Source organism: Archocentrus centrarchus, chromosome 19 (assembly GCF_007364275.1).
Source record: "Archocentrus centrarchus isolate MPI-CPG fArcCen1 chromosome 19, fArcCen1, whole genome shotgun sequence".
Taxonomy (NCBI): domain Eukaryota; kingdom Metazoa; phylum Chordata; class Actinopteri; order Cichliformes; family Cichlidae; genus Archocentrus; species Archocentrus centrarchus.
The window spans coordinates 859030-880489 of NC_044364.1; the positions used below are offsets into that span (position 1 = coordinate 859030).

The 21460-nt window shown below is 44.4% G+C and overlaps 1 protein-coding gene across 2 annotated transcripts in view; it reads right to left on the minus strand.

The window, feature by feature from the left end:
- The window catches only part of LOC115798054 (CASK interacting protein 2), a 62034-nt gene that overhangs the window by 40153 nt on the left and 421 nt on the right, over window positions 1-21460 (minus strand). For both annotated transcript variants that reach the window (XM_030754734.1, XM_030754733.1), the window contains exon 2: window positions 18462-18943. In XM_030754734.1, coding sequence (XP_030610594.1) covers window positions 18462-18555 — 94 coding nt within the window. In that variant the 5' untranslated portion in view covers window positions 18556-18943. The remainder of the gene's footprint in view (window positions 1-18461; window positions 18944-21460) is intronic.

The following is a 21460-nucleotide window of genomic DNA, read 5'->3' on the forward strand; positions in this document are numbered from 1 at the left end:
AGCGCTGCCAGAGCCAACCTGAAGAGGGGCATCAGGGAGGCCAAGGCTGTGTATAAGAGGAGGATTGAGGACTGTTTCCAGAGCCACGACTTCAGGCAGGTGTGGCAAGGGGTTCGGCATATTTTGAACTACAAACCCAGCCTGTTAGTTGATCAGCGTAACATCAATCTGGCAGAGGAGCTGAACAGCTTCTTTGCACGCTTTGAGGTACAGCAATCAGAGACAGCCATCCAACATCCCTCAGCAGGCAGCAGCAGCATCCTCAGGCTGCAAGAGCAAGAGGTGAGGCGTATGCTGGAAACTGTGAACCCCAGGAAAGCTGTAGGGCCCGATGGTGTCTCTGGACGGATACTGAAGGTCTGTGCGGCTCAGCTGGCTGGTATTTTTACCAGCATTTTTAACCAGTCCCTGAGCCAGGCTGCTGTCCCTTCCTGCCTGAAGTCCTCCATTATCATCCCCATCCCCAAGAAGAACACTATCAGAGGTTTGAATGACTACAGGCCAGTAGCACTCACACCAATTGTTATGAAGTGCTTTGAAAAGCTTGTCCGGGCTCACGTCATCTCCAGTCTCTCTCCCAGACTAGACCCCCACCAGTTTGCCTACAGAGCCAACCGGTCCACAGAGGACGCCATTGCCACGGCCCTCCACTCTGCCTTCTCTCACCTGGAGCAGGGGGGGAACTACGCTCGGCTGCTCTTTGTGGACTTCAGCTCGGCGTTTAACACCATCCTTCCTGGCAGACTGGTGACTAAACTGTCAGATCTGGGGATACCACGCTCCACCTGTCTTTGGATCAAGGACTTCCTGACAGACCGTTCCCAGAGGGTAAGAGTAGGTCCCCACCTCTCTTCAGCCATCAGCCTCAGCACCGGCTCTCCACAGGGCTGTGTGCTGAGTCCCCTACTCTTCACCCTCTACACACATGACTGCACCTCCATACATGCCAGTAACTGCATCATTAAGTTTGCGGATGACACCACTGTGGTGGGGCTCATATCAGGCGGGGATGAGTCAGCATACCGGGACGAGGTGCAGCGGCTGTCAAGGTGGTGCAGTGAGAATAACTTGATCCTGAACACCACTAAGACAAAGGAGATGGTAGTAGACTTTAGGAGGACAACACATGTCATTCAACCTCTGTTCATCGAGGGGGATGAAGTGGAGCTGGTTTCAGATTTTAGGTTCCTGGGAGTACATCTGCAGGATGATTTGACCTGGAGTATCAATACGACCAGCATTGTCAGGAAGGCCCAACAGAGACTGCATTTCCTGAGGGTTCTTAGGAGCAACTATCTGACCCAGAATCTGCTGGTGTCCTTCTACCGTTGCTGTGTAGAGAGCATCCTGACCTACTGTCTGTGCGTGTGGTTCAACAGCTGCACAGCAGCAGACAGGAAAACACTCCAGCGAATCATCAACACGGCTCAAAAGATCATAGGCTGTCCCCTGCCCTCCCTCCAGGAACTGTTCAATGCCCGCTGCCAGAGGAGGGCACAGAACATCCTCCAGGACCCCTCACACCCTGGACACTCCTTGTTTCAGCTACTGCCATCAGGCAGACGTTTCAGGACAATGAAGGCCAGAACAAACAGACTGAGGAACAGCTTTTATGCCAGGGCTATCATTGAACTGAACTCTGTGTGGTTTGGACAGTGATGTGGGGTGGTAGTGCTGACTGTGTGCATGCGTTGGTGTGTGTATTGGGGCTAGATTCGTCTTAATTTACTATTGTGCACTGTATTTTAGTAATCATTTTTATCACTCATATTTTTATTATTTTATTATTTATTGTCTGAGGCACCTAAAAGGAATGCATTTTAAATTTCGTTGTGCAACTTCTGTGTACAATGACAATAAAGATTCTGATTCTGATTCTGAAAGGAGCCAGTAGAGATGGTTTGAGTATTAGGATGCCTCCTGGGTGAGGTGTTCCGGGCATGTCCTACCGGGAGGAGGCCCCGGGGTAGACCCAGGACAAGCTGGGGAGATTATATCTCTCTGCTGGCCTGGGAACGCCTCGGTGTCCCTCTGGATGAGCTGGAGGAGGTAGCTGGGGAGAGGGAGGTCTGTGCTTCTCTGCTTAAACTGCTGCCCCTGCGACCCGGCACCGGATAAGCAGAAGAACATGGATGGATGGATGGATGATATGAGAGTTTATTTACTAAGTGTCCGAGTCGTCCACAACATTAGATCCACTTCGAAGAAAGTTTCAGCAACACCAGCTAACAGCAGCAGTTTCTCACCTCTGTCATCAGACAGAAGCGAGCCTCCTCCAGAGTAAACAGACGTGGATGAGGTAAACAATGTGTTTTTTATTTACCAGGGTTCTACCCAGCAGTTGATCGCCCGGTGCTGCACCATGCTGAGGTCGTCTTGTGCCCGGTTCACTATCAGAACTCTTCGCTATCACTGCAATTAGCAAGTGCGCACTCCGCCCCCCCACCAATGCCAGACTGATTATTTTTGCCCCTCTGGCTAGGTCGCTGCACTATCAGTATTATCACACCACAATCTACCACCGGGCACGGCCAGTGCGATCACGCGACGGTCCTGCTCACGCTTGACTTCGTGTAGCTGCAGAAAGCAAAATGGCAACCAGCGTGAAACCGAGGAGGAAGAAGAGGAAAACGGGAGCTCGGAGGACAATTCCAGGCTTCATATTAAACATAAAATCCCAGGAACTGTGAGAGGACTCAGAGAAAAAACTGCAGCTCCCAGCAAAATGATGAAACCTCCTGCTGTCGTAGTTAGTGGCTGCATTAAAACCGTGATAGTTCATGCTGACAACAACACGCACACACACACACACACACACACACACACACACACACACACACACACACACACACACACACACACACACACACACACACACACACACAGTTTGTGGGTGTATTTTGATTTCTAAGAAGTCCAAAAGTTTGTAATTTTTCTTCATCTTGAGGAAATCGGGGCCTTTGAATGCTGTGCAGAGCAGATACAGTCATGCTTACACTGGTGTGTTCATTTTGACAGCAGTCCCAGTTTAGGTGAAGGCCTGCTGTAGAGCTGAAGCTCATAAAGATGTACATGAAAACAAGAGCCCAAAGACACGAAAAGGCACAGTGATAATTAGAGAGGCTGGGCTTTTTGCCAAAACGGGGTCTGAGATGTCCCAGCTACAAGGAAAGAAGAGGGCCTTTCAGGACTTCTAGTTACAACATGAGCTGGAATTCCTAGCATAGCACACCCACCATGAAATCCTACATGTTAGCGCACACTGAACGCTCAGCTCCCGACTCCCTCCCTCTTTATCTCTTTGCACAAAAGCAGCAAGAGCCTCCTTCTGACATAAGGATCAATTAAATTAGCAGCATGTTGACTCAACGTCGTTCCCAGGAGCTGGTGAAAACAGACGTAGTAAATCTCAAGTATTGTGTTTTCTTGCAGAGATGCAGAAATTACAGGGGCTGCTCTCTGCTGCAGGCTGATGTCCACAGACAAAAAAATTACTGAACACTAAGACATGAGGACACGTTGGTGTGAAAACCCTCTATTGTTGACTGGCTACAACAAACAAAGCCAAGAAACCACACAATGCTGTGTTTTGATAGCATCGTCTGATGCATAAGCAGTTCTCAGAACTACTGTTATGTTCCCACAGCATCTTTTTCACAACAGCTCAAACATCCTGGACAGAAAAAAAGGGATCTTGACTCTTTGATGTAGAGAAAACGCAGATCAACGAAGACTGAAGGAACAATCAGGCGAGGAGGGAGGCAACGAGATAAGCAGGAGGAGGAATGAGGGTCGGCTAAAACGAAGGGGAAAGTTTCTTTTTAGTGTGTATGTATGTATATGAGGTGCAAGAACCCCTGTGAAGGAGCTGTTAAAAGTCTCGCTGCAAGATCAGACGAGCACATAAATTGCTGTGGAGCCTTCTTTACGTTAGGGAAACCAGCTGGAGAATATAAATGAAAGAAAAAAAGGGTCGGCTTGCTTGTTTTTGTCTCCTACAACGAGCCTGCAGCTGGCAGCAGTTTCTGCTGCTTTGGTTTGCACGGCTGCAAAACTCTGTTTAAAATGGCTTTGATCATCGTCTGGTTGTGGAAAAAAAAGAAAATGAAAATGCAGAAAAATAAGCCAAAATACACATTTGCATCTGTATATAAAGGCACACTGTTTATATGCTGGTAAGAGATAACTCAGTGACTGATTTCCAAATGGTGTGCCAAGCAAGGGCCTGCGGTGTCGTGTGATTGTATAATAACCACACAAAAATGACTGAAGAACACAACTGCACAAAGAGTAATCAATGAATTATTTCTTCTCTTTAGGTACTCTGTAGACACAGATACTCGCTGAGACCAAAGGCTTTAAACACCGTCACAGGGAACCACAGTGAGTGACAGCGAGGAGGTCAATAACAGAGGTGACTGATCATTTTGTCGTAGAGAGCAAACAATCAAACACAAGTGCAGACAACCGTCCATCCAAAGACAGACCTATGACCTCGTCTGAACCGCAAATGTTAAAAGGTTATCAATATGCTAGCTAAAGCAAACAAGGTGCCAAGCAAGTTAAAGAGGCACTTGGAAACCGAGTGTGTGTCTGAAGCAAAGTGTTGTTACTAAAAACAGCTCAGACAGTTGTGTATGGCTGAAAAACAGACTGATAGCTGTGAGAGTGAACCTGTAACACTGCAGCCTTTAAGCCAAAAAACAAAGACACAAAAATAAACTTTCATGTTCTCGGTATATATGAGACGCAGAAAGACAGAAAAGCCTTTCAAGTGGCTGGAACTTCGTTACAGTTTTCCCTCTATGGCTGGAAAATATTCCAAGAAGTTATATTGCAATTACACCCATACCAACTTCCAGGAGTTGGTATGGGAGACGTCCAGGAGACGTGGGCTAGCTTCAGCTTGTGAGGGGCAGCCAATCAGAAGAAATCTGGCTTAAAGGGAAATAAGTTAAAACCTGTTTTAGAGGATGAACTGGGGCTACACCAAGGTCCAATATAAAATCTAAAATATTATTTTTAAATGCAAATCTTGCCAAGCTACAATCTGAAGCCCTAAATTTAAACTATGGAGCTGGAAAAAAAAGCAGCAAATCCCCTTGAAGGTCAAAGTTAAGATACTTGATTACTTGCACATTTTAGTTAGCAGATGCTTTTAGGAGTACAACTATTAATACACACTCTCTCCTGTGAAAGTCATGCAAGATCAGTTATTATATTTGGTTAGCTCAAAGATTTTGTGCTTTTGGCTAAGAAAATGCTCCCATTCTTCAGTACAAATAACCTGTTGGCTGCATGATGTCAGGAGGCTGAAAAACACCCTCTTATTACCGTATTTTTCGGACTATACGTCGCTCCGGAGTATAGGTCGCACCAGCCAAAAAATGCATAATAAAGAAGAAAAAAACATATATAGGTCGCACTGGACTATAAGTCGCACTTTTTTGGGGGGGGGGGGGGGGGTGATAGAATCCGAGACCCAGAGCAGAAATTCCATCTTGAACGGCAATTTAAAATAATAATGGATTAAAGAACAGGACGAACACGGTTACGCCTACGTTATGCTAACGTAGCACATTCAGCTACATGACGCACAACGAACACGTGTTCGGTATGTTAACGTAACATTAAGTTATTCAGATAACCATAGCATAAAGAACATACTAACAAGTTAACCAAACCATCAATCCATTGAATTCTTCATCCTCGGTGTCACTTCTAAACAATTCCGTACACTCCGTAGACGAAGCGCCGCTTCCTCTTCTGTGTCGCGTTAGTCAGACATGTCGTCAGCTGCAGTTCCAATTATTCCAGCCTTTCTGAATCCCAACAGGATGGTTTGTCACTGAAGCCCATGTTTTCTTGATCCATCCAATGACTTCCAGGAAAGTTGGGTGGCGCATTCTCCCAGTTGCCGTTAAGCTGTGCTCTCCATCCACTGCGCCCACAGATTACGCAAGACTGCCTTAAAGCTGCAGTTCACGGAGATGTCAAGTGGCTGGACTATTTTGGTTCATGTGTTATAAATGTCACATATACGTCGCTCCGGAGTATAGGTCGCACCCCCAGCCAAACTATGAAAAAAAGTGCGACTTATACTCCGGAAAACACGGTACTCATGCTCTTCTAGGTGGTTCTACACCATTGCTGATAAATATATTTACCAGCTCCACGCAGAGGATGGGTGTAGTAAAATAATGGCTTCTGCCAGAGGAAAAGTTTCATCTTTGTGCCATATCGTTCAGAATTCTTTACAAAGTCGTTAAAATTAATGATTCACCTCAGATCAGATTTTATAAGATGTCCTCAATCAGCTCAAATTTGGTCTTGACCAAAGTGTCACTGTCTGTCTCAGAGAGGCAGCAGATTGTCAGGGGTAATCCTGCTAAGGCACAGCTCCCCACCCTGATATTTAATGCATATTAATGCAGCTGGCTGAGCAGAGGTCTGTACATCTGCCTGCAAAGACAAACAAGCCTTACAGCAAGAGCTGCACGAGTCTTTAAATATGTGAGCGAGCGGCAGCCAAACGGGGTTTCCTGACCGACTAACACCTGCAACAGAGCACCTTTTGTTTCACCCCCAGCTGTGCAGGGATACAATGTAGCACATGAAGTGTGACTGGATAGGAGAACTGCGTGTTCAAGTGAGCTGCAGAGTTTCCTAAAACTACACATTAAAGACAGGACAGTAAACAGTACACAGCACGCACTCGAGAGCATACGCATACAGCAAATTTGCAAAGTGACACACTTTAGCTTCATCAATTCTCCATCAACTGCTCCAACGCTGCTTCACTTGCTATAAGAATAAACGCTTGAACTGGGTCTTGAAAAAAACCCTTAATATCAAAACAGCTCTGGGCTGCATTATCCCGTAAATTTGCTCCATTGTTAAACACGAAGAAAGTAATCTCCCACGGTGCTGCTGGCAACTAGGTCAGACGCACTCAATATTTACTGCCAATAAGCCAGTGTGGAAATGAAACAGATCTGCTGTGCAGCACGCACATGAACCAGAGGAAGTGTACACTTACCTCTAGAAAAAAAACACAATAGGCACAAACACAGCTGTACATTTCATATTACATAAGATGCCAACCTTTCACCCTAGCAACTAAACACTTTACATACCATTCAAATGATGTTTACTCAAGTCACTGCGCTGCCCCTCCTTTATCTCCATCCATTTATCCTACCACTATAAGACCTGAAACTCTGTTTTAAATCCAACAAAAATACTGGCCTTGGAGAAAAAGCTTGTTAGCTACAAACAGATCTCTAAAACCTAGTGTATATAGTGGCCAGTGACACATGAATTTGCAGCAATGATTACTTCCCTGGGTGTACTTTGGTAGTACTTTGGTATATTGTAGTGTGTTACAATACTCTGAAATCAAGTTTGAAGGTTTGGATCACCTCTAAATGACCAAAAGCCAACTTGATTCAAACCAAAAGTACCCTAAAATGAACCCTTACATCAAATTTCCTATTCACCCGTGAGGAGCACATAAGGAAACACTAGCAGTAGGAGTACAGTGTGTGCCTATCTGCTCGGGTGTAAGAAAAAAACCCTATAATCAAACCTAAGCTTTGAATGAGGCTATAAATGAACCTGATAGCCATACAAATATATGCAGCACAATACATGCACATGCACACTCTAAATGTCATTCCACAAGATATGTTGGGTACACCGAGACCATCTGAGAGCATTTCGATCCAACACACAGGTGATGGACAGTTGTGCTCTCAGACCTACTGACAGTGAGACCTGGTGTGATTGGGCAGAACAGCCTGCCTGATCTGAACCCAGTGCTGTTCTGTTATTGAACTTCTGTGCAAACCACAGTTTGTCCATAACGAACACCATGTTCAAACATAAGGATGTCCATAAGTGCACGTAGCAGCAGGACACCCAAAGTTGCAGGTTGATGATCGATTTTGTAATCGTATCATCAGATCTGCAGCTTTATGTTCTGGATGCTCAGGTGAAGAGAGGAGCTGAGCTGCCATCTGACCCAACTCACCACCAGGTGGTGAGTTGGGTCAGATGGCAGGGGAGGATGCTGGACATACCTGGCACATCTAAACATATAGTGAGGGTGCACTGGGAACGCCTGGTAGAGGCCCCAGTCCACAAACACTTCAACTCCCACCTCTGACAGAATTTCGGCAGCATTCCAAAGGAGGCTGAGGACATTGAGTCCAAATGTACCATTTTTCCACACCTCTATTGTTGAGGCTGGTGCAAGGAGTTGCAGCTGCAAGGTGGTTGGTGCCTGTTGTGGTGATAATCCCTAACCAGATAGTGGACACAGGAGGTGAAGGGAGCCATCAACATGAAGAAGAAGTCACCAGAAGGTCTATGCCATGGTGCTGGAAAGGGGAGTTTTGTCCATTAGTTGAACTTCAGATTCAGGATGTTTTTGTCATGAACGCTGAATATCAAGGATATTCATATTTACATGGGAGTTTGCCCATCCAGCCTACGTGGCCCTTGGGGTATCAAGGGGGGTGGGGGTGGGGTGTCTGGCCCGTTGTTGCAGGCCGTTCAGTCTCTGTACAACTGCAGTGAGCGCTTGATCCACATCCACAATAAGTCGGACTCATTTCCAGTGAGTGTTGGACTCCGCCAGGGCTGCCCTTTGTCACAGATTCTGTTCATAATTTTTATGGACAGAATTTATAGACACAGAAAAGTGGCAGAAGTAGCCTCAGGATCTCATCCCTGCTTTTTGTGGATGATGTCATGGAGATTTTGGGTCATTTCTGGGTCAAGGAGAAGTTGCTGCTCCAAGAGTAGAGAGACCTGAGCGTAAAAGCTGTTGATTTACTGGTCGATCTACGTCCCTACCCTCACGTATGGTCAAGAGCTTTGGGTAGTGACCAAAAAAAACGAAATCACAGGTACAAGAGGCGGAAATTAGCTTTGTCCAAAGGGTGGCTGGCCTCTCCCTTAGAGACAGGGAGAGGAATGCAGTCATTCGAGAGGGGCTCAGAGTAGAGCTGCTATTCCTCCACATTAAAAGGAGTCAGTTGAGGTGGTTTGGGTATCTGACTAGGGTGCCTCCTGGGCGTGGTATTCCGGGCATCTCATACAGGGAGGAGGCCTCTCAGCTGCCCTGGGAACACCGCGGTGTTCCCCCAGATAAGCTGGAGGAGGCGGCTGGTGAGAGGGAGGTCTGGGTTTCTCTGCTTAGGCTGCTGCCCCATTGACCTGGCCCCGGAAAAGCAAAAGAAAATCGATGGCTGGACCTAAAGCCATGTAAGTTACAGCAGTATAAACTTAAGAAAAACATGGATATAACAAAACATTGGGCATAAAAAGCAAAAAAGTCATCCTTGGACCTACTGGAAGCTTGCAACAGTGGCGTAATTTCAGTTATGAAAGTTCACTGGACATTCGGTTTGTGTCACAGGCAGGGTTTGTGGTATGATTTCTTCAGAACTGTTTTAGGCCATTTACATAAAGTGCCTTAATTTGGCTCCAAATACAGAATGCCAATACATTTGTAAATTGTGTTCTCCATACCCGTACCTCTCTAAATAATCAGTCAGGTTACATTAAGACATCACGGCAATCACGCATTAGTCTCTCCATCACCAAAGCACCCACTGCGATCTGCTCCCATATGAATGGCGCAGCTACAACTGGGAGAATTTCCGAAAGCACAATCATTTGAGTCATGTAATCTTGTTTACATAGAATAAATCTGCTTCCGAGCAGGGTTGACCTTACGGACATGTAGCTGTGACAGCCAATCCAACCACTGTTTCAAAGACCCAAGAAGCCGGGATCACACCAGCAATTTAATCCAGCTAAAACGTTAATCCACATATGGAAAACAGGCCACAGACCTACTGCTGTAGAGGCAAAGGAAGTGAAACATGCCAGAGGCAAAGCAGGCACTGAAACACATCCTTAACTCAAAAACACACAAAGAAACATTAAAATACATCCATATAGGAGACATTCCTTTCTCCTTCTTGTGTCTTTGCTGAGTGTCTTGTAGCGAGGAGGCCATTCCCAATCCCAGAGGAAATATGACACAGGTTCACAGAGAGTGCACCAGCCTGGAAAAATTTTAGTGTATTGGTTACGCAGCTTATGCTGGTTCACGTCCATCGGCTCTTTGAGGATGTGGAGTTGTCTGTGGTGTCTGTTGTGTGCACCAGTTTACCACTGTCACTTTCTTTTTAATACTGTTTTTCACAAGGCTAAAATATTCCATAGGAACTCCATAGGATTCCATAGGAACTCCTTTTGTTTTTTGCTCTATAAATTGTCTCGTACTGGGGTTACAAGCATGAAAGCAGCGCTCACCTGAGTCATTTGTTGTGTCTTTACTGTAAAGACACAACAAACTGTTTGCATGACTCATCTTCCACCAGCTGTTTGCTCACTCGTTTCAAAATGGTGTCAGCAGCACAGCTCTGAGGCTTTTTCCAATCAAACTGCTGAGATCTAAAAATCAAAAATCGATCAGCTTCTATCCTCGCTGACCCCTTCCACCTAGTTAGCTATCAAGTGATTATTGGACTTGCAGCTACAGCTACACGAGGTCCCAGTCTCCTGCATAGATGGCAAAGCTGTAATACTTCTCATATAAAACTCCAGTTTGTCCCTCTTTATGCCTAATATAAAAACTGTGAATGAGATGCCAAACTGTTCCTTTAGAACGGGACAGCGATAAAGAGGCCACACTATGGACTGCTCTAATCACACACTACAATTAAACACACTGGATTGAAGTGATGAAGTTATGATAATGTTACAGTTTGGGAACCTTTGTAGGCTGCTGAGAATAAGATAAGAAGCCTTCCCGTGTCACAGATGTCTAACAGACACGCTGATCTGTTATCCCGTTATCCTGGCACTCCTTATTACAATGAACAGTGTACAACAAAGCGAGCAGCCAGCACAGGGTAGGATTTCTATTTGCATCCGAGCCAGGAGACGAGACGTCAGGAGTCACAAAGGATGAAATGTAAAAACCAGAGAGGATCAAAGCAACAGCAGCAGCCCCTCCTGCTGATCCTCCTCAGCTACAGGACACTGATGCAGCTGATTCAGAAGGCAGGCTCCTCGCCCATACACATCCCAGTAAACACACATCAGGAGACCTCCATGTCAGACAATCACAACGTCCCTGTCTGTACACGCACACAATTCTACAACGTCAAACTACTCCGCCGGTATTTGCTCTTTTTCATTTAATCACAGACTCATATCCAAACGCATGAAAACAGTTGCAGGGCATGTGGAGGCAGCGACACCGTAGCCCACAGTCTGAACACCACATTCATGCACCTGCCCGACTGCTGGCCTGCTTCTTTAGTAAGAAAAAGAGAGACGAGTTACAAACCCAACTATGTGTTGCCTGGAGCATGTAATAAAAGCCTAGTTGTGCTAGATTAAGTGGTACTGTCTACTGAAACCACACACATGCTATTTAATTACTTTAGTAATTAAGTAGCAATCCTAGACGGGGTATTCCATCTGTCAGGGAAGGAAAGGGGTCAGGATTAATGTGTGTACAAGAATAGGTGAACTCCAAAGCTCGTCACACACTACTTGGCTGCTACCCAGCTGTCTGGCTAATAAAGTAGAGGACTAATTAGCCCAGTTAGCCAGTTAGCTAATGGGTTAACTACAGTGACCTGCTGCTGTGTAGGCACAATTCTACAAATGAGATGGGATACAGTAATGTGCTGTTACTGTACTGTGCACTATTTATACACAACGACACAACACACACGAAACAATCCACACAAGAACGAGCAGTTACAGTCCTGCTCAGACTCTCTGACAGACTTCTAATCTGACATTTGGCCAGATGGGTTATCCCTAAATCGAGGCGCCGGGACGAAGGAGGTGGGGGTTGTTTTGAAAACAAAGACAGGAGTTTGATATCTGAGGATTACACCTGAATACTCAGCATGTTAGAAGACTTAACTTTGACTTGTTAGACATGTTATAATAGTTTGCCTCCCCACCCCACACTTCCTTACAGTATCTCTAGCAGGAAGTGTCAGATGAAGCTGGTCTGAGTGGGTTTTTGCTTCTGAGTTTCAGCCACTGAAATTACTGTACATCACATTACTGGGGCTGTCATGATGCTACAATTTCAAACTCAATACCATTTTCAATACCCCGATCCTGCAACAACAGCCGTAATGGCAAAGTTTTCCCAATTTTAAGTTAAAATTAACAAAATAAGTGGTTTTCATTTTACAAATGATTTACATCATTTACATCATCATTACACATCGTAAAATCATAACATATTTTAGAATCTACTAATAAGCAAAGGGTACAACAAACAACACAATACCTAATACATCTCAATAATTTATTGTAGAAGAATAACATAGAAACACATAAAATGAACTTTGGATAATTTGTGGTATCAGCTGCATCAAAATAAAGAAGGGATATTTAAAACAGCACTCGCTGTGAAATAAACCCACACCACCAAAAGTATCCACTCACCATCCAGATCACTGAGTTCAGGTGTTCCAGTCTCTTCCACGGCCACAGGTGTATAAACCAGCACCTAGGCATGCAGAGGTACCGTGATAGGATGATACCTGTGCAACAAGTCCAGTCACTGCTAAATATTCCACAGTCAGCTGTTAGTGGGATTATAACAAAGTGGAAGTCATTGGGAATGACAGCAACTCAGCCATCAAGGTGTAGGCCATGTAAAATCACAGAGTGGGGTCAGTGGATGCACAGAGGTCACCAACTTTCTGTAGAGTCAATCACTGCAGACCTCCAACCTTCATGTGGCCTTCAGATCAGCTCAAGAACAGTGTGTAGAGAGCTTCATGAATGGGTTTCCATGGCAGCTGCAACCAAGCCTTACATCACCAAGTGCATCAGATCTAAATTCCCGTAAACACTCCTAAACCTGTGGAAAGCCCTCTCAGAAGAGCTGAAGCTGTTATAGCTGCAGAGGGTGGGCCCACATCATATTAAACCCTCTGGATTAAGAATGGATGGTACTCACATTTTATTTCCTGTAGATAGATCTTGTTGACTGAAGGATCTCTTTAAACATCCTGAACTATTCATTCATTCATTAATCGCAATCAAGCTAAAATCTTCAATAAGTCATCATTTTGATTTGACTCCATATTACCCAGCCCTAAGCTAAACACTCATATACATTAAATAAACTTGAAGTATGGTACCAAATGCTTCATACTTGTAAGTCGACCAAACTGGTGTGTTTGCGTCCTGTTGTACGTGGTTGATCACGGTGTGTGCTCAGTAGCAAACACATTACCCTGAGACTGACGATATTACAGCAGTCATGATGCACTAATCATTCTTTTTTATGAATCAGGTCAAACTGCCAACTTGCATCCTTCTTTGTGGCATCAGGTGTTCAATAGATTATACACACATCTAAAAGCTGATGCAAGAGTCCAACTCTAACTTTTCTCCAACTGTTTTGCCTTCGTGCTGCTGCTGTCTGACCGTGTATTTAGCATTTGGACCGTGGCTCAAGATGGAAGCATGTGTTGCAACAAAAGGCATAATGATGAAGGTCTGTGAAGAACCTCTTGTCTCTGTATTCAGAGCCGGGCAAGCACCACCCACATAAAAACAGCTTTATAGGTCAAGCTGTGAATCTGAATGGCCTGCAGCCTGCAGCCTTCTGTGTATCTGTATACACTTTGCTTGCAACAGCTAAGCAAAAAGAAGACGTCTGTGGTAATTTCACCTAAATTGACTGAGCACCCAACCTGAGGTCAGCAGATGGCTGATCGGAGCGAAGAAACCGCCCATCTCAGCTCATTGTCCATCAAGACAGCCTCAGTGCCACAGCTAATCCCCTTCTGGGCAGTCCTCTCTGGCAGCTTTATCACAAGGTCCCCCTACCCAGATGATGCTGAGTAATGCTGCTATTCAGACTTTTAACAGATCTGACTTGTTCTGAGACGCATCTTTGTGATTTAAAGGAAAAAGAAGGACCAAGTTAAACCACTGACTGCACCCACTGATTACAGCAGAGGCTGGGGCACAGTTCAGAGGCAGCGCAGGTACTTTAATATCCTTAGCAGCAGATTACTGTAATTCATTTCAAAACAACACTCCTCCTCAAAAGACATGATGCGTGTTTTTAGATTCAGGGTTATTTACACAGGGTTATCATTACTCCTTACGTCTACTGCTAACTAACTCAGAAAAATCTGCAAACAGAAGCAGCTTTAAAATAGGATTCAAGCATTCAGCACAAAAAGGTGTGTGTGTGGGGGGGTGCCAGCATCCGAATATGAAAACTCCTTAAACTGCCAGTTTAAAATGGCTGTTTATTATAGAAAGAGAAAACGCTCAGGGCCAGATTTACTAACGCTTTGCTCCAACCGGGTAAAAAAAGTACTGCTGGTTTTACACAGACTGCAGTGACAGGACTGTGGAAGAGGTAGGAACTCAGATTTTTGTGAGTAGCCTTCTTGCGTATGCATTTCTGCGAGGCACTAAAAATAGGGAGGACAATATTTAAATTAAGCATGAAAAATGATTTACTAGTGTTGTCTGTGTAGATTCTCAGTCATCCAGGTCATAGTAGTCTCTGGAGCTTGAAAAAGGCGACTGGACTTCTTTTTGTTTCTTGAAGACGTTTCACCTCTCATCCGAAAGGCTTCTTCAGTTCTCAACCAAATGGTGGAGAGACCCAGGTATTTAAACCCCTGTGGGCGTAGTCCCCTGGAGGTGGTTATGACCCTCTACTTCACACCTGGGCACATGTGTTCACGCACATGATCAATAGAGGGTCATAACCACCTCCAGGGGACTACGCCCACAGGGGTTTAAATACCTGGGTCTCTCCACCATTTGGTTGAGAACTGAAGAAGCCTTTCGGATGAGAGGTGAAACGTCTTCAAGAAACAAAAAGAAGTCCAGTCGCCTTTTTCAAGCTCCAGAGATTTACTAGTGTTTGCAGCATGCAATTTACTGCTAATTGGACCAATATTTAATACAGGAAAAAAAGCATGTCTTATTTTTTGCACTTGATATGGTCGCAGTTATCACTGCATGAAGGCATCGCAGAGATTTAGGAGTGTGTGCTAGAAGACTGACACATTGGAAACGTGATAAAAACAGATCGATTACCAGGACACCTCATTTTAAGTCTGCTCCATGAAACTCCCACCAAAAGCAGTCATGAAATACCAGCAGGAACAAAACTTGTTCCAGCTCTTACATTTGTGGAGTTTCAACAAACTGTGGCTTCTGTGGCAGGAAGTTCACACAATGGGGTTCAAAGTGCAACAACTGAAGAACGGAAGGATGATGATGCTGACTTTGGACCCTATCCTGAAAGTACTCGAGCCTGTGATGGACATCAGGCACTGGATACAGCCCATTTTTCATTTTGGTGAAACTGGTTTGATAGTTTAAAGGTGCTGTTTTTGTTTTTCTGACCAATGCAGTTACATTGATAACCTTTAAGGACACAGTTTTGCTTTACAAACTTTGATTACTCTCAAATTAAACTGATCATTTCAGGCCCACAGAGAGTGCACACTGTTTTCACCATGATCTCAAAACACACACACACACACACACACACATGTATGACCCATATTTATGCTTTTCTGATTACAATTAAGTGTCTGTCCTGTTGGTAAATTACCCACAGCTAAATATCATCTCTTAGTACGACCTTTGACCTTGAAAATGGGTTGGGTTCTTTGAATCAGTTTTGGTTCAAAACCTTTTGAGTTGGATTGTTGACAAACAGACAAACGGGGTGAAAGCATGACCTCCCTCCACCTCTCAGAGGGCGAGGTAAATATAAAGCATCAAGTCCAACTACATGTCAAAATTGCTACATTTGTTAAATACAATAATCTCATAAGGTTAGAGGGAATAATTAAAAAAAACAATATACACACATCTCAATACCTTTAACCAGGTTACCATAATAATACCATCTGCTTCAGTGAGTTAAGGGCAGACCAGCTGACATATATTTCTTTGATGAAGAGATGGACTAACGACAAACACCGCTCCACAAAAGTCGTGTGATTACAGGATTAATGTGATGGAAAGGATCATCTGTTATACTACAAAACTTCCTTTATACTGCATTTGGTATGCAGTGTCACAGACTTTACTAATGCCAGCAGCCTTAAAGGGTTTTTACTGACAGGAAACCCATTTTAGCAGCTACTGCGTGGATGCAGAGGGCCTTTGGTGAGCCCCTTATTTTGCATCTACCACCAGCGCAACTCTCACTTTGTCCTATCCAATCTAGTGGTATCATAGTCTTAATTTGGGCTTTCAAAGCAGGTCACTAAAAATTCAGATCAATTAGTCCATACTGATAGGCAGTCTGTAAATGTTGGACAAAGCAGGTCACCATCAGAGAGCTCCCTGCCTGCTGCAGGGATCTGCTCAGCTGCTGTCAGACACCGGAGGCTCCGACAGAAATGACACACAACCAAATCTCACAACATTATGGGGTGAGAGTCCTCGTCCCAGCAAACACAAGTTTGAGTCCACTCATGTAACAGTTCCACACTTTGTTGAACAAATGCTGGAAATAACGAGGCCGAATGCTCTTGGAAAGCAAAACGGTGTCAAACGTGCCCTCATCAATCCTGGTAAAGGGTCCAGTTTTACTGAGCTCACCAGCAAAGGGAGTTTTTCCCACTACACAAATGACATAACCAGAGGACACGTTTCAGAAAATACACAACATTACAGCTGTAAAAAGTAAACAGAGCAAATTAAATGACACAAAAACCCCCCACTGTTAATCTGGACACAATTCTTCTTTCTACAGACTTACTGTGTTAATATGCAGAGGTCTGGATCTTTGCAGCACTCTGCATTTGTTTGTCTTATTGATATATTTTGTGTCCAGCGCTGGCAGCAGACTGTACCTGTTACATATGTTTTCACCCTGTTTCAGCACTTTGATTTTAACCCTTCAGCTGATTTGACCCTTCACCTTTATTTGTTGCTGACACTTAAAACACACCTGCAGCACTTCCACGTGTCACGAAATGAGCCGAGTGGGTTAAATAAGAGCTGCCTGAACATGGACTGTTACACTCAATGAAAATGAGTTTGTTTTCTTTTTGTTTGATTGTTGATGAGGTCTGTAAAATATTAATAAATACATTGTTGAAAAAAAGCGGTCCCAACTTTCTCCCAACATTAATACATGTAAATATAACCAATACAGAAGCTGTATTTAACTCATCTGTGTGCTAATTTGTTACACAACATTACAGTAAATTAATTAAAAATAAATAAATGAAAACAACTATTTTAGTATTGCAGAGCAGCTGCTTGTAAATGACTGGTTACAGTCTTCGTGGGCCATTTGTTTGTAACTATTTCATACTTGTTTCATTCTTGATACCAAAACAGAAAAATGTAAAAGAGAAATGTTACTCGTGTTGCACTAAGATGGGAGTTTAAGTGAGCAAAGAGAGACGCAGAGATGTAAAGATGTAAACTAGTATCCCTGCATCGCATTATTCAAGTAGGCTTTAGATTTCCATCCTCACACTTTCATGGGTAACACACATATATGGGATAAAATTGGTAAATGGACCAAGTAAAAATGCAGAGTGTATTTAAAGTCTAACATTTCTCCACAGGTCAGACCTGGATCCTGCCTCGGCTGATCCCAGGTCTGTGTTGGTGCCTGCTACGGGCCACCCTGACTGGTAATTCATAACGAGAACATTACTCATTCACTTTGTGCTGCCGCACTGCCTCAGCCAGTCTAACAGTTCTTCACGAACAGAAATACACAGCAGCAGCACAAAGACAGACAATATCACTTTAATATTCTCTGCAAAGCACCGCTCGCCGCCTGTGTGGTGTGAAAAGTGTGTAACAGGCTTTTTCCTGACAGCCGCAGCTTTGTTCCTAAAGCTCGTCACTGAACAGCCCGTCATCCTGATGAAAGCTCAGAGCAGATAACGGCACGAAGAGAGGCAACCTCAGCGTCAGCTTCACGGCCTGTTTGGCCTCAACTTTCCCCACACAGAGATAAGGAGAACCCCGTCATTTGAAACAATGCAACTATAAAGAGAGCTCGCTTGTCAGCCAATTCAAATCTAAGCAGATAAGACTGAAAGAAAGCCCCCTAAACCCCACGAAGCAAGAGGCAGGAGCTGCTGGGGTCTGCATTTAGGAGATTAGCTCGTGTTGTGCTGCAGTTTGAATCCACTTAGTTTCAAATTGTCCTCAAACTAAATGCCGGAGGGGGGGCTACACTTTGTGGGCTACTGCTGAACTTGATCCTGTGATCATCACAAAGAAACTGCACTTGGTTTGGTAAGCAACAACAACACTGATGGCAGGAGCTCTGGCACTGCTATCTCAGTGTTTCACAGTGGAAACAATGATATTCCCAGGCCCTGAGCAGAGAACAAACACAATATAGAAGTCAACACACTCACCCCTCCCATACTCACTGGTTTTGTTGCACTTGACTTTAGAGAGAAGCTTGTGAGCCAGCAGGAGATCTCCACTCTTCACTGCCACCAGCAGATCCTGTTCTTTCCCCATGATTACAGACCTAACCACAGACACGCAAACTGCTCACAGGCAGCAGCCGAGGCCAATTTTTTCTCGTCTTTTCAAAGCTCCTTTAGGCACACGGCTTCAGAAAACATCTGTCAGCACATTAACAGGTAGCTGCTAAATCCCAGCAGTGAGGTGAACACAGGGCTGAGCAGCATCTAGAGGCACGGAGCGCCAGGTAAGGTGGTCCAGGAGTTTATTCCCATTATCGCTGATGGCTGTCAAACCTCCTGATGATGATCTTTATTTGAAGTCGCAGTAAGCCTTAGAGCAGTTTTACTTGCATGAAGCACTGAGTATTATGTTTACAGTCTGTCTGTGATAAACTGGAAGCAGCAGGAAGCCAACCTGCCATTACACTGCAGATTAGGAGCTGGAAAGAAAGAACAGAATAAAATCTCTTTGAGTTCAGTAACCTTAAAAATACAGCACACAGACCAACATGCAAACACTCAGTTATCAACAGGTGGAAGAGCTTTATTTACTTATTCTCCAATCACACAGTTTAGCTTTAAATCTAAATTTTAGCTTAATTTAAAAAGTATCTGGGAAACTAATGTCAATAATGCCTGGTTGAAAATGCTTTGTAGAGACCAACAACCCAGTCAGTGCCATTAAACCACCGAAGAAGAAGAGGATGAGCTGACTCAACGGTGTTACACTGAGTTACACCGTGGCAGCAATACTGTATCTGTTTACATGCAGGAAAATAAAGTTTGCAGAATTAACTATGAACAGTATGCCATACAGCACCGAAGCACCTTACTGTAATACTGGAGCTATCTAAAAGAGAGCATTTTTAGCATGACATGAACATATTTCCATACCAAACAATGGTGGTGACAATCCTCTTAATGCTATTTGCAGTGATCTGAAGTGAAGCAGTGCCTTCACCACACATACATCCACTTTTCCACCAATTATCCGGTTCCAGAAAGCAGGGCCAGCAGTGTGAGCAGAGATGCCCAAACCTCTCTCTCCACTGGTACCTCCTCCGGTTTCTCTGAGGGAGGTGCTACCAAGCCAGCTGAGACCTAGTTTCTTCAGATTGTCTAGGTGTGCCCTGGAGACTCCTCCCAGTTGAACATACCTGAAGCACCTTACCAAGCAGGCACCTAGGCCATGTGAAGGCTTGCAGTAGGTATGCTGAAGTCTTGCTGAAGTGCAGGTTGTTGTACGTGGATGCTGGCCCCGGTCCAGGAGCATGACCCGATGATGTCGGGCATGCATACAAGCATATGGAGGCCATAGAAACTACTGAGGACCATTTTGAGTTGCTGCAATTAATTTTTGGTAAAATGTTCAGCCCACTTTGATTTTCTCTCTGCAGGTCAATCATTTTCATTTCCAAACAGTGTGGCGTCCTTTCATTCCTCACACATTATCCAGTCCATATCAGTGTACATATCTAACATGATGGTTTTTTTAACCACTGAGATCTGATGTGTTTCCACAGTGCTCCTTTAATTTTTTGAGCAGTGTGTGTAACTACAAAAGTCTATATGCTGACAAAATCCAGCAACAATCGAGCTCTAATTTAAAAAGCTGTAAACATTGAGAAACAGGGTTTATCTTGTGTACTGTGTAAGTGACAGATAACACATTTTTACAATGAAGCCTTGCCTAATTGAACAGCCAAATAAAAAGAAATGCCTTTAAAGCAATCAACAGAAGAGTTTTCATAGACAAACACAGTCAGGATTAGACAAGTGACTTAAACTTGACCCAGCTTTCGTTTGTTTTCTCTGATCCAGGAAGCCTGGTCCCTCCGGAGTGTGCAACTAATCTCCAACTCTTCCCGTGCAGCAACATGGTCTCAGCTCACTGATAACATCCCCCTGAACTTTATAAGGAAGCATCTTTTCAGGGAGCAATGCCAGGCATTCTGCCAGCTTATGTTATTGTAGGAAAAAGTTGTGTTTTTCCCTCCAAGAAGGACAGGCAGGCAGAGCCACTTCAGAGCTGAAATTGTGTGGGACAACAAGTGCAGACCAGGGGACACAAAATAAAAGTGTTCTCCGAGAGGCGTAAAGACAGTCCCCCTGGGTTTCTGTACTTGCCACTGAGGCAGCATTAAACAGGCTTTTTCACTGAGCCAAACAGCATCAGTTAGAACACAGCTCCTGTCTGTGTGCCAAATAAAAGTACAGTTTGAGTGCAGAGGAAGGTGTGAGGCAGTCTTGAATGAGACAGATAGTTCAGCAACTCCTCTGCAGACTTCTGGGTGATCATGCAGCAGGGTAGCCCTGCAGCAGATGCCAATGCATGTCTTTGCACTGACACATGATCTAAAACTAGCCAGGCACCTCCACAGGCAGTAAACCACTGCACACCCTTCACTGACATGAGCCAGAATGTAAACAAGACGGCCAGAACTGACTTGTTAGCCCAAACTGGATTGAGAGCTTACTTCAGTGGGGTTACATGATTGTGAATGACCACAGTGACCACTGATAAATCCTTCAGGTGCACTACACAGAAATTCTTCAGTCTGAAAATGCTGACGACAGCCAGGTGAAACTAAAAGCATCTCAACTTACTGTCCGTGTTCTGACTTTTTCCAGATGTCATTTCAGGTCTTTGGAGTTGGTTTTTAGGCTGGCAGGCAGCGTGTGTTGCAGCCCTAATTCTCGCTGCAGCAGTCCGCTCAATAACCAACAGATCAAACCCCTATTCCAGTTGCATTTGACATACCACTGCAGCCAACGGCCAATACAACACACAAAAAACAGAGAACTTTAGAAACAAATCGGCAATAGCACCTTATCAGTGTCTCAAATCCAAAGGACCGTCTCCCACCACAGTAAAGCACAGGTGAATGGAAGAAGCGCTGAAAGTTGATGGTTTATAAGGTGCCGCATGGTGCTTCCCTACCAACCGACTTCACTGC